The sequence below is a fragment of the Phyllosticta citribraziliensis genome (assembly GCF_038025025.1).
Source record: "Phyllosticta citribraziliensis strain CPC 17464 chromosome Unknown J3D65scaffold_8, whole genome shotgun sequence".
NCBI lineage: Eukaryota > Fungi > Ascomycota > Dothideomycetes > Botryosphaeriales > Phyllostictaceae > Phyllosticta > Phyllosticta citribraziliensis.
In genome coordinates this window covers 932,196-945,681 of record NW_027117345.1, presented here as the reverse complement: position 1 = coordinate 945,681, position 13,486 = coordinate 932,196, and the positions used below count along the sequence as shown (strand labels likewise).

At 57.2% G+C, this 13,486-nt stretch overlaps 2 protein-coding genes across 2 annotated transcripts; one reads left to right on the top strand and one right to left on the bottom strand.

The window, feature by feature from the left end:
• Window positions 1-1,046: 1,046 nt before the first annotated feature.
• Window positions 1,047-3,672, top strand: J3D65DRAFT_659825 (uncharacterized protein; the record flags this gene model as incomplete). Its single annotated transcript, XM_066802561.1, has 1 exon — window positions 1,047-3,672. The coding sequence occupies one exon, from the start codon at window positions 1,047-1,049 to the stop codon at window positions 3,453-3,455; it is 2,409 nt and encodes an 802-aa protein (XP_066653736.1). The 3' UTR covers window positions 3,456-3,672.
• Window positions 3,673-4,625: 953 nt separating this feature from the next.
• J3D65DRAFT_669129 (late endosomal/lysosomal adaptor and MAPK and MTOR activator-domain-containing protein) lies at window positions 4,626-5,271 on the bottom strand (the record flags this gene model as incomplete). The annotated part of the gene is made up of 3 exons (XM_066803167.1): window positions 4,626-4,926; window positions 4,983-5,140; window positions 5,218-5,271. 3 exons carry the CDS (start codon window positions 5,269-5,271, stop codon window positions 4,626-4,628), a joined length of 513 nt encoding a protein of 170 aa, XP_066653735.1.
• Window positions 5,272-13,486: the final 8,215 nt, after the last annotated feature.

Here is a 13,486-nt window from a genome sequence, read left to right as displayed (position 1 = left end):
CCAACGCGACGCTTCTCACAAAGCCTCTTGCAAATCTTGGAGCTAATGAGGCCATCATGATTCGACACGAAGCTTCCGAAAAGCCAGCTGTGTCAAAATAAGAACAAACTCAGCTCTGGCGCGTGGGACTCGACAGGCATCCATGGTAGCCACCGTGCTCCGGAAGTCACGATGGTAGTCCAGCACGTCAAATCAACCTTCTCTGACCACTGTCCTTCGGATCTTCCAACCATGTGGCCATCATTTGCCGACCACTCAAAAGCCGCGTTTGTGCACGCCACCGATTTCGGGTTGCCGACGTCGGCTACGTATGGCCTGGGTCAACACGTCGCGACGTCTCGTGGATTTCTTTGCGCGCATGATTGAAAATTGGCTGGACAGCTATGGAGTGGTGCCTGTCAAGGTGGGTATCTTTCGGGTACTTAAGAGTCTACTCTGGCTCCTCTTGCCTCGCTACCAACTGCAACTTTCTGAGAGCCAAAACATCGACTACAAGCTTCTGAGAGAGTTGTCAACCAGTCTACGAACCCCCTTTCCATCTTTCAACAATTCTCTGCTCCATTAAGAGGCATATCCGCCTTTTCCAAAGGCCTTGATCTTCCAAACCAAGCTGACTTCCTCGTTTGCGTAAGTGTTGTTGATAGCTCTTCCATTCGCCTCTTCATCTTTACTTACAGCAAGGTCGCTGACAGTGGCCATGGACAGGTAAGCTACGAGACCCATCCCCGAAAGCAGGTCGACGACTTCGAGCAGCATCTCTCGCAAGATCATCCCTAAGCTTCCACCACCTTCCGATTTCCCGTGTCTCGCGGTCAAGCCGCAGACAGAACGAACAGATCAAAGACAGCTGTATCGAGAACCATCCACACCTGGCAACTTTCAAAGGACCGGTCGGGACAAACAACCTCTGATTTCCCCTACTCTTCAATCCGACCTTGCGACGGCACTGTCCACCCTGATTGTATCTTGGCCCATCAGCCCAGCTCCTCTCGACCTTGCGCTTGTATCGGTATTCACTGTGAGACGACAACGCTTGATCTGTCAACATGTCCTGCCCCAACCGCGATTTTCTTGAAATTACGGTCCACACAGCCAGATGTGGCGACTGCAACGCGCGAAACACCAGCTTGCTCAAGAGGTGTCCGAGGTGCGGCCATCAGCAGTGCGTGCCCTGCAACGAGATACGGAATGGCGCCCACGGCATGCACCTGATGAATCGTTCGAGTCTCCCGGCGGTCCAGAGTGGTCAAACATCCCCTAGCATGGAGAGAGATCCTTCGTCCGTGGGTTACAGGTCAGGGCCGGGAAACGGAGAGGGTTCGTCAAGACAGCCTTCGAAGAGGTCTTCCAGAAAGAGAGATGCTTCGAGGGAGGAGCCAGCGCAGGTGCCGAAGAGGAAGAAGCTTGCGAAGAGCAGCATGAGAGGCGATGCTGAAAGGCTTTCGGCAAATAACGCTGGACGGCGAAGGCCCGGCACTTCTGACGCACCCATCTCTATCAGAAGTTCAAGTCCATCCCCAGGCCTTTTTGTTTCTGCGCCTGCGCGCTCTGCTACTCACGCGCGGCCCGAAGCAGTCCGGTGGTCTCCCAGGTCTGACGACCACCAGCGAAGCCAATACCGCCCGCTATCACCAAGTCTGCCAACACCATCACCAGCATCTCCGCAAAGCCCCAACGTGACAATGGCTCCACGCCGTCAAGACCTTCCCGTTTTTGGACGCTTCTTCGAAGCAGACAGCTCTATTTTTGATGACGTTGCGCACCAAGGTGGACGCGAGCTTCTGGCGAGTCAGACCGGTTTGGTGAATGGCGACACTGTTGTCCCGTCCATTGAGATTTACGAAGATTCTCCAGCTCTCGACGCGACGTCCTCCAACACTGCTTTGGCCGAGGACCAAGAGGCCACTCAACGGCGACACCGAGACCACTCAGCAAGCACCATTGTCGACGAGTATACGCCCACAGCCCCGATCCACTACCGAGCAGACTCAACCCCGGAGCCCATCCCACTGGCAAGTCTCCCCTCTCACGCAGGCCCACTGCCGCTTCAGGAACTGCCAGTCGAGCGTCGTGAGCCGCCTCCTTCAAACGGTCAGCTCAGACACCGCCGCAATCCTTTTGATTTTCCCGACCCTCCACAGCAGCAGCATCGCAACGACGAGAGAAGGTCTTCGCCAGGCAACGAAGAGAACGAGGACCCTGCCCAGATCTTGAACAGACTTCCGCTCAGCTCTTCATCCACGCAGCGGGCATCCCCGGCTTCGCGCCAAAGCCCCACGCGATACGTTGTCGCTCGTCCGTGGCCGTCTACCGCACCGCAGCAGAGCACTCGCACTCAAGTGCAGATCACCAGGCGCATCGCGTCGTCGGATACCGAGGAGGAGTTGGCGGAAAGACGCCCAAGGCGGGCCAGATTCAATCGTGTCGTCTTGGACGACGAGGAAGACGAGGAGGAAGGCAATCCGGCAGAGTCACAATTCCAGCCTGGTCCAAATCTCAGGCTCAGAGGGGACGCCGTGATTGAACAGCCCGCCCACCACGCAGTTGTGACGCGGACGCCAGAGCAACTCAGCACCACCCACCGCTCGACGCCGCTCTTCAGTGCCGCTCAGCTCCGCCCTCGCGAGCGCTCACCCAGCGCGTACAACCATCGTGCGACGCGCAGCGGTCGCTTCGCTCCACGTCAGCCCGACAACATACCCGCATTGCCTACCGCCACCATGTCCACGCAGAGACCCGTCAACTCCGAACCCGCTCTGGCCACGCGTACCCGCGCCCGTCCAGGCACATACGAAGCATTAGAAGAAGAGCTCGATAAGATTCCATTTGACGAGGCGCACTACCGTCAGCCGCGACCGCCTCTTCCGCCTTTCGTCGGCCTAGACAAACTCAAGCCTGCGAGCAGGGCCAGCGTAGTTGCTTACCGCGAGGATTACGAGCGCGGACGCCAGCAGGAGATTGCCGACTTTGACACCTGGAAGTTCGAGGAGCACAGGAAGCTGGAAGAAAAGCGCCTAGCTGAGTCCCGTCGCCGTCGTCGTGCTGCTGAACGCTCATACACCGGCCCTGCCCACCCACCGGAAGGCTCCCGGTCTGCACGTGTTCATCCAGCTGGACGCTCCACGGCCGCTTTGGCTGAGTCTGGGATGATCGTCTCGAAGGAGGGCATCGTCTACTCAGCTGTGAGAGACTTGCCGCCTCCTAAGAGAAACCCACGTGCTGACGCTGACCCCAGAACACAGACGAAAAAGATGATGCAGCATCTGCCGGGAGAAGATTGGGATTGGGAGTCGTACGGCAAGCTCCATGGTGCTCTCCACATGGACGACCAGCTGCCGCCGGCACAGCGCAAGCTGAGCCGGGAGGAGAGGGAGAAGGCGGAGCAGGTGCTCCTGGAGTTTATCCCGGACACGCTTCCCCTCAAGCCAGTCGAGAAAGAGGCCGACAAGGAGTGAGAGAGGATTAAGTCGTGATTTGCGAGGAGGAAGGGGAGGGAGAGGGAGAAGGGAAACGATGTGGTGTGGAATTGGATGAATCTGGTCGGTCTCCCTGAGATTACTTTCCTGTACTTTTCGTTGTCCAAGGCAGACCTGGAATGGTGTTTTGTTTTTGGATGCGGGGTGATGGATATTGGGGCAGCACCCAACACACGGAGTCGGTATCTAAATGAATCTGTTTCTTGAAGTCAGCGGCAGAGACGTTGAGGCGCCGTCGGAAGCGTGAAAGGATCCGTAAGCGAGAAGATCAGAAGAACCACGCTCACGCAGAAACGAGCGTTGACATGGCTGTGGAGAGGAATGCTCACCTGCGCGAAGTGTTGACGTGGAGAGAAGCTGCTGCTCCGAAGGAAATCTGTGGATATGGCAAAAGGCATGTCCAAGAAAAGGTCGAAGGGAAGGTAGTCGCTAGCTACCGAACAAGGTGGAGATTGTCAAGATGGGCCGTGGTATCGACTGATAGCGGTGGTTGTCTAGCTATCCGCGACAATACGCAAGGGAAGGTCGTCGGCAGTGACGCATGATCTCCAGCAGATCGTGTCCGGCATGACGTATTGCAGCCAAGTCTCGCCAAGCCGATCGTCTGCAAAACGGCAGGAGGCTCTGCCTAGACCTAGGCAGCAAAACTTTCCGCTGGGTGATCAATGAGAGAGAGCTGAAGGTCTGTTGAGAGAAGTAAAGGAAATGTGGTCTCCCGAATTGAGCACTAGAAACGGCGGAATCGCTCCCCCTCAGCAGCAGTTCCAAGTCTGATCGACTTGTGCAGATTCAAAACAGACGTAAAGAATTCGAGCAACTGTCAAGGAAGAAAACCAAAATCTGGGTATATAGCTATGGTAGGAAAGATATGCTACCTTGTAACGTTGTGCCTTCCTGCCCAAAGCGCCAATCTTGAAGACAAGGAAAGCCATTCTGCAGAAGCCACGTCGGGCTCTGGAACCAAACCGAAAAATTACCTAAAACGCAGATCCAAAGGAAACCCGATAGCAGGAGAGACAAAGCATGTGAGTGCAAGGAAATTATTGGAAAGGAGAGAAAGTGCTCGGCGATTCCGCCGCGGTTGGCGTAAGGACAGCGGACTCAGCTGTTGGGTGGGGGCTGCGAAGGAGGTTGGTGGTGTGAAGCCCATCAGGCGCGGACAGGCGAGGACCTGCGATCCGAATTCAGACCCAAGACTTCGTCGAATTGAATGGTGAGAGAGCCGTTATCGACGACTCTGACGTGGTTCCAGTCGCCATCGTCGCCCATATCTTTTGTGACTTCAGCGAGCCATGCCGTTTCATCGTGCTCAAAAGCTGTTCCGGACGACGACGGGCGGCTGTCTTCGTGATTGGTGGGGGGGAAACGCTCCATGAAAAGACGAGGATACTCGCTGGTCATTTTGGAGCCCTCATCAGTGTGCGTGGATTGTGAGACATCGATCAACTTGCTGCAAAGGGATGAGTTGTTAGCGGACTTCTCTGGCTGATTGGGGGCGCGACCTACTCCGAAGTCTGCGCGCAAATGCGCTCCAGCGCGTCACGCTGACGCCTGATCTCTTCGGGATCGGGCTGAGGACTGCCACCCAGGTGTGGGCCGGAGGAAGCAGCGGCGCCGTACTGTGACTGATACTGGTCTCCTAGGAGCTGCGAAGTGTCCGAGGGCTGTGTAAGGGATAAGTCAGCCGTCGAGGCTCGTTCCCAGCGCAGAAGTACGGCGACCAACGAGGAAGACATCATACCTCATCGTGTGAAGACCTGCGGCCAAGGCCTAGGCACGAAGCGCATGCGCCCATGTGGAATGGAGTCTGGCGAAAGTGTTGCGGGCCGGTGAGGTGGTGGAGGATTCGGCGGGTTCAGCTGGTGTGATGGTGGCTTGCATGGGAGCAGGTCGAAAGTGTCCTTGACAGAGCAGAGGGAGATTAGGATGGTCGCATGCTGGTGAGGTGTGGAGGGAGAGCGATGCGGGAGGTTGGAACTGAATGTTTGATTGCTACGTCTCGCTTGGGCTTGCGCGTCGGTGCCCTGCCAAGCCCCGGTTACTCCAGGCCGACTCCTAACTCTAACCTCCGACCACCAAACCGCGCCCCATCAATCCTCCACCAGCCACAGCGGTCGCGACTCGACCTTGTTGCATTCCTCGCCTTCAGCCCGGCCCATCGCTGACTCCTCGCCGGGCTCCCACGTCGCGCAGACGGCTGCCACCGCGTCGTGCAAAGAGCGCCTCTGACAGAGACAGTCTAGGAGATTTTCTACTTTTGGTCCCAAGTTCAAGTCATCGCTCTGCTTTCCGAGAGGCTTTTGTTGTCTGTCTATTTTTTCTCTCTGTCTGCCTTTGGTTCTCTTTTTTCTTCTCGAGTCCGCCTCGGTCGCTCGGCTTCATTCGACGTTGCCATACTTCAAATTCATGACGATGTCTCTGTTCCTGCATACAGCTTCCCCACTTGCCTTGGAAGACGCGCCCTCACGCGTCACACGCGTAGCAATCGTGCCCCCCTTTTTAGGGTATACTCGTCGAGGCTAGACCAGATTGCGACATGCTCTCGGACTTCGCGGTTTTGGTCAATCAAAGGAGAGAGCGAAGCAAGGGCGTGCCTCCCACAAATGCCTCCTGACAACCAGTCCTGAACCTGGTTACCAAGAATGGAACGATCAACCCACCACCGCGTCGTGTCTACACCCGTTTCTTTGATTCAGGATATTCCCATCTGAGTGAACCCAGGGCTTGTCTCGGAATACGACCATTTCTTGCCCCTCTATGCATCGCGCACGCGTTCTGGTGGCACTTTTGCCAGTCAGGAAATGGCCGGCAAGGCCGTTGGCTCTGCAAGGCACAATTTTCTACTCCACCAGCCTTCGCCATGGTGGGCTTTTTGCCATGATGGTGGTAAAGGGCGTGCTCTGTCTCATTTCATCTTGTTCGGTATAAAGCATATTAGGCACCGCACTCTGTCATGGCCTTCTGTCACTACACGACACAGTCATTGTTCGTGCAGGAGCAATCGCCATTCGTTCTGATTGCTCGGCATGCTGTTCACTCATTCTACCCTCGTGGCCTTGGCCGCCAGTCTTTCCTTTTCCGTGTCAGACGCCCACATCATCCAGAAACGAGCTCCAGCACCTGAAGCGGACATTCAAGGATGGATGAACGATGTCTATAAGCGCGTCTTCAAGCGGCAAGACGCTTGCGTTCCCTCGAATGATTACTACCAATGCCTCTCGAGCCACGTCTCTGCGTCTGATCTCTGCAGGACCCTCATTGGCCAAAAGACTTCCACCGTCGTCGTTCCTTACACTGGGACCTCGTGAGTCGATCCACCCTGAACTTTCTTCTGCTAAATGACTAATTCGCTCCAGAACCCTCACTCAGGTCACATCTACCCGAACTGCCACCGTCAACAACTTTGTCAGCGTCACTGTTACCAGCACCACCACCGTAGGACCGAGTCTTCAGGCTAGGGCTCCAGAACCCACCGAGGCCCCGGTGCTTGACAAACGAGCAGCCAACGTCGAAGCCATCAATGTTTTCATGCGCCAAGTCCAAGCCAACTCTACTTTCGACTCTACTGCGTTTGCTCTCAAGTCAATCAGCTCGGGGCTCTCAAGTGCTTGCGACTGCCTTGGCTTGCCCGGGCCGCGTACTACCACTTCAACCTACAATGCTCAGGGTCGGGTATGTTTAGAACCTGTCCTCAATTCTCCGTCTCCTGACTTAATGCTAGATTTCTACGGTTCAGGGTTTCGCGCGGACTACGATTACCGTCAACAGCAGTATTGTGTTCAGTGAAGTTGAGACAGTGACAGCGTCTGCTGGTAGCTCTTCGTCCCCAAGTGGCTCCTCATCGAGTAGCCCTTCGGCTTCGAGTCCCGCCACTACCAGTGCACCTGCGCCTTCCGACGGGCCAATAGGCCAGTCAATCGACTGTCCAGCAGACGACAGGACGATCAAGAACTACGCCGTCGGCAACCACACATTTGCCTACCAAGTTTTCTGTGGTGTCAACTACACCGACACCCCAATTTCACAGGACCGTGTTGGATATCCGGCCGACTGCGCCTCCTTGTGCTCAAGTTACGACGATTCATCAAGTTCCTCCATTTGCGTAGGTTTCGACTTCGCACCCAACTCTGATGGCGGATTCACTTGTTCTCTTTTGGGCAACGCGACCAACTACGTCCCAACTGATGTGCCAGGGGCCGGTTTTGCTGGTGTGGTATCGATTGGCCAATTCAACGGGACCGACGCTCCTCCCTTCACGCGGCCTGCTCCAAATGCAACTGTAACCCCGAACTCTGGCTTGAGGCTCGGACGTACGGCTTTGCCTCCCAACTGCGACGGAAACGCAACGAGCACTGGTGGTGCTACTGCCTTTACCACTACTTACACTGATGCCAGCGGCTATCTGCACATCTCGTGGTTCTCCGCCTCTTCGTATGCTGCTTCGGCCCAAGCAATCTGTACATTCAACAACACCCAGGTATTCACCACTTCATACGTAGTCACGCTGCCCGCGATCACGTCTACGTCGGCTGCTACTGCCACCGGCCTCGAGTCTGCCATCCATACCATTACTTCGGGCAATGTCGTCATCGTCGAGTCTTCGAGCAGCACCATTATCCCTGGTCCTAGTGTCACTGGAGGAGCGTCAGCAACTACACTGTCGACTGCCACGTCAAACTCCACTTCTACCGGAGGAGAAAGCGTCATTCCACCGGCGAGCTCCACCGAGTCGACGGACTCTGGCCTCGAGACGACGCACCTGACCCTCACGGCTACTCAGGTGGTCACGTCAACTTACGCCGTCAACACCTCAGGCGCAGTATCTACAGGGGGCGAAAGCGTCATCCCCCCTTCAAGTGTCGTCGAGTCGACCATAACCTCTGAGTACGTTGTGACGTCAACTGTCGGATCCTCTACTGCCAACTTCACTTCCACTGGCGGAGAGACCGTTATTCCGCCGTCCACGACGGCAGCGCTCAATTCCACCCTCGTTTCTGAGATCAGCAGCGTCATTCAGAGCGTGGTTACGGCAACCTCCGAGACGGCAAATGCTACCTCAACTGGAGGGGAGACCGTCTTCCCGCCGTCGTCGACCCCAAGTGGAAGCGAAGGACCTCGTGAGGGCTCTTTCACAACCACTCCGACCCCATCAGCCGGTCTCTCGACGGTGTATTCCACCAATGGAACTTCAGTGGTTCCAGTGACGATTTCCATCGAAACTGAGACGGCCAATTCCACATCGACCGGCGGAGAGACCGTTATTCCGCCAGCTTACTCGACTCCCATCAGCGGCAGCGAGGGACCTCGCGAGGGCTCTTACTCCACTACGCCCACGCCCTCCGCTGGTATTTCGACGGTATTTTCCGTCAATGGCACCTCGGTGGTTCCCATCACGATTTCTACCAACACAGAGACCGCGAATTCGACATCTACTGGTGGAGAATCGGTCATTCCGCCCTATGCCTCGCCTACGAGCGAAGTTCCTGCAAACTCGACGGCACCAGCCTCTATCTCGGGAACTCAAGGAGACCGCAGCGGTAGCCTCTCCCTTAGCACCCCGCTTGGTACTGGCTCCAGCGGAATTCCTGCTCCGTCGGTGAACGCTTCTACTGCTGGCCTGTCCACATCCCCGGCAGCTGAGACTTCAGGACCTGCTCTTCCCACCTACGCTCCGCCCCCTGGAGAGTCCACTACGAGTCCTGTCGGAACCGTGCCGAGCGGCTCTCCTGTCAACTCGGCCAACGCAACCACGCCTGTTTCTGGCACGGAAGGCGACCGCAGTGGCGAGTTCTCTACACCTGCGCCTACTAGCGTTCCCAGCGCGTCCCCTATCAACTCAGCCAATGCAACCACACCCGCGTCTGGATCTGCTCCGGCAGAATCTGCCCCCACGTACGTCGGACCTTCGTCCAACTCGTCGGCTCCTGCCAGTTCCACGCCTGTCTCGGGCACTGAGGGTGACCGCAGCGGCCAATTCTCTACGCCCGTGGGCACTGCTCCTAGCGGTGTGCCCGTGAACTCTGCAAATGCCACCACCCCAGTTTCTGGCACAGAAGGGAACCGTAGCGGCCAGTATTCTACGACTCCTGCGACAGACGTGCCCTCATACGCTACACCATCGGGCAACACCACGACGCCAGCTGCCTCAACCCCGGTTTCGGGCACTGAGGGCAACCGCAGCGGACAATTCTCAACCACACCTCTGGGAACCGCCCCGAGCGGAGCGCCAGTCAACTCTGCTAATGCTACTACCCCGGTTTCGGGTTCTGAGGGCAACAGGAGCGGCCAATACTCTACGACTGCGCCTCTTGAGTCGCTGCCGACTTACGCCGGCCCCAACGGTACATCTCCAGCCAGCTCGACGCCTATTTCTGGAACAGAAGGCAACCGCAGTGGACAATTCACGACGACTCCTCTGGGCACTGCCCCGAGCGGAGCACCAGTCAACTCTGCTAATGCCACTACCCCGATCTCTGGGTCTGAGGGCAACAGGAGTGGCCAGTACTCCACGACTGCGCCTCTCGAGTCGTTCCCGACTTACGCCGGTCCCAATGGTACATCTCCAGCCAGCTCGACACCTATTTCTGGATCAGAAGGCAACCGCAGTGGACAATTCACGACGACTCCTCTGGGAACCGCCCCGAGCGGAGTGCCGGTCAATTCTGCTAATGCCACTACCCCGGTCTCAGGAACTGAGGGCAACCGCAGCGGCCAGTTTTCTACAACCAGCACGCCTGCTTTCGAGACATACCCGAGCGCACCCCTCAACTCTACGACGCCCATCGCTTCCGGAACGGCCCCGAGTGGTGCTCCAATCAACTCTGCAAATGCGACGACGCCAATTTCCGGCACTGAGGGCAACCGAAGCGGCCAATACTCCACGACCGGCTCGCCTTCTGCACCCACATACGCAGGCCCATCCGTAGTGAATGGTACGACCACGACACCTCTTGCCACGGCGCCGAGTGGCTCCCCCGTAAACTCTGCAAACACGACGACGCCCATCTCTGGGACGGAGGGCAACCGAAGCGGCCAATTTTCTACAACTGGCACGCCTTCCGCTCCTACCTACGCAGGTGTGAATGGTACGACCACGACGCCTCTTGGCACGGCGCCGAGTGGTTCCCCCGTGAACTCAGCAAACGCAACAACACCAATTTCGGGCACGGAGGGCAACCGCAGCGGTCAATACTCTACGACCGGCACGCCTTCCGCTCCTACGTACGCAGGTCCTTCTGTGGTCAATGGCACGACTTCAACCCCTCTTGCCACGGCGCCAAGTGGCTCTCCCGTGAACTCGGCAAACGCAACAACGCCAATTTCCGGGACAGAGGGTAACCGCAGCGGCCAGTTCTCCACGACGCCGACTCCCATCGGAACGGCACCCAGCGGATCTCTTGTCAACTCGGTGAATGGAACGACTTCTACTCCACTAGGAACGGCGCCAAGCGGTGTTCCCGTCAACTCTGCCAATGCCACGACGCCGATTTCTGGTACCGAAGGCAATAGGAGTGGCCAATTCTCCACGACCAGCACGCCCATCGGAACGGCACCCACCTATGCCCCGGTCAACTCGACTTCGTCGCCGATTGGTACTGCTCCTGGCTACCCTGCTCCTTCATCGTCCAACTCTACGACCCCAGCGGGTAGCGCACCTTCGAGTGGATTCCCGACTCAGAGTGCCAACGCCACGACACCCGTGTCCGGAACAGAGGGCAACCGCAGCGGCTCATACTCTACGACCGCTGGTGGCTTGAACTCGACCACTCCATTGGGCACGGCTCCGTCCTATGCGTTCCCGACGCCATCCGCGAATGCGACGACGCCTATTTCTGGAACTGAAGGCAACCGGAGCGGAGCTTTCTCTACCACGCCCGGTGGTACGAGCGGGTTCCCTACGCCGAGTGTGAACTCGACTACCCCCCTGGCCACGGCTCCGTCCTATGGATTCCCGACGCCGTCTACGAATGCGACGACGCCCATCTCCGGCACTGAGGGCAACCGCAGTGGAGCGTTCTCTACGCCAGGCGGTACGAGCGGTTTCCCCACCCCCAGCCTGAACTCGACCACCCCCTTGGCTACGGCTCCGTCCTATGCATTCCCGACGCCGTCTGCAAACGCGACGACGCCCATCTCTGGGACGGAGGGTAACCGCAGCGGAGCGTTCTCTACGCCTGGTGGCACGAGCGGCTTCCCTACCCCCAGTTTGAACTCGACGACTCCCCTGGCCACGGCCCCGTCTAGTGGGTTCCCGACGCCTTCAGCAAATGCGACGACGCCTATTTCGGGATCTGAGGGCAACCGCAGCGGAGCTTTCTCAACTCCAGTTGGCACGAGCGGTTTCCCCACGCCATCTGCCAACGCCACAACTCCTGCGGACACTTGCACTTCATCGCCTGCAGTCACTGTCACTTTGACTTCAGTGAGCACTACCACGTCGGTGAGCATTAGTACCACTTCAGTATGCGCAAGCAGCTGCTTCCCGACGACGAGCTCTTCTGTGACGGCGTTGAGCACCACTACTCGTCCAGAGTACGCACCTCCGCCGAGGCCAACATATGCGCCACCCCCCGCTCTTGAGCGTCGCGACAATGAAGCAGACGCATGTTCGAACGACTACAACATTGTCTTGAACAGCGACTTTGCGTCTACAGATTTGCAGGGCAACGCCGATGACTGGAAGCCCTACTCGCCATCTGCCGACATCTTCTTTGTCGCATCACCCGCGATTGCCGCCGATGGCTCCACCTCTACCGTGGGCAAGATTGTTGCTCAGCAACCCGACGCCATCATGACTCTTTCCCAGAACCAGACCTTGTGCCCCGGTGCCACTTACCAGTTGTCGGCCAGGATTTCGCAGTCCCAAGCCTTTGCCTGCAAGGCCAGCCTGTCCATCGGCAAGACCAGCGTCCTGGCTTCTGCCCCCGGCAAGAGCGCCGCCGACATTCAGACAACTTTCACGGTGCCCAGCTCTAGCACCGGAAGCGAGACCCTCAAGATCGAGGTGAGCGGCTGCAGTGGATCGCGCGACACTGACGGCAACTATGTCGTCGAGCTGCACGGTGTGAGCTTGAAGAAGGTGGAGGGAAACACGGAACTCAAGAAGGCTTGAAGGCAGTCAGGCCTCTCGCCGGCTGAGTCCGCCCGTCCGCTCGTTTGATCTTTTATGAAAGTTGGCGTCACCTCTCTATCTCTCTCGCTCTTGAACATTATCATCACTCGCTTTTGTGGCCATGGACCACCAATTTGTCACGCCGACTATGCTCAGCCAACAGCCTGTCGTTCGTTGACTTTTGCTGCTCCATGGCCGCATTTTACACAAGGAAGATGTGTTTCCTTGCGGTACAGGAACAAGAAGTTCGGTTTTTATCTGTGGAGATTTTGCCGCGGTGAAAGGGTGAACACTTGATATGGAAAGCCGAGCATGTATGGCCTGTTTGAATGTAGTAGCATAATAGATCACATGAGAGTTGTCTTTTTCTCTAACATTGTTCCCGATTTGCTAACTCCATACACGGGAGAGAATGATAACAGCGACACTTGGGTCTTTCCATTGAAGAGTGACGTTGATGAAAGGTTGCGCTAAAGGGGCGATCGGAAAATCAGCGACAGGGTCTGCGCGCGCTCAGACTCGGTAGGATCAGCCGAGCGAATGTGCAGCTGGAATGGGGCCCTTCCCATCGGGTCCCTCCAACGACGCGGGACCATCGCGTGCATCGCGCGGTCTGCAAAGGTGGGAGCACTAGCCGTCGCACACGACAGCGGAAGCCAGCAGCTTCGGTAATTGGGAGCCCTTGCATAGCTTTAACTCCTTTGCCAAGTCGCCTAGTTTGCCCAGATGATGTGCATGTGTGCCTGGAGGGAGGACGTCAAGGGGGCGATGGATGATGGGTGGACAGGTGGAGAACGGGTTCGCAGCAGTAGCAGCGCAGGAGCGACGTCTGGCTAAGCTCGACTAGAGCTAGCGGTTGCGGAACGGCTCGAGATCGACGGCGTGGACCGGTGGAGTC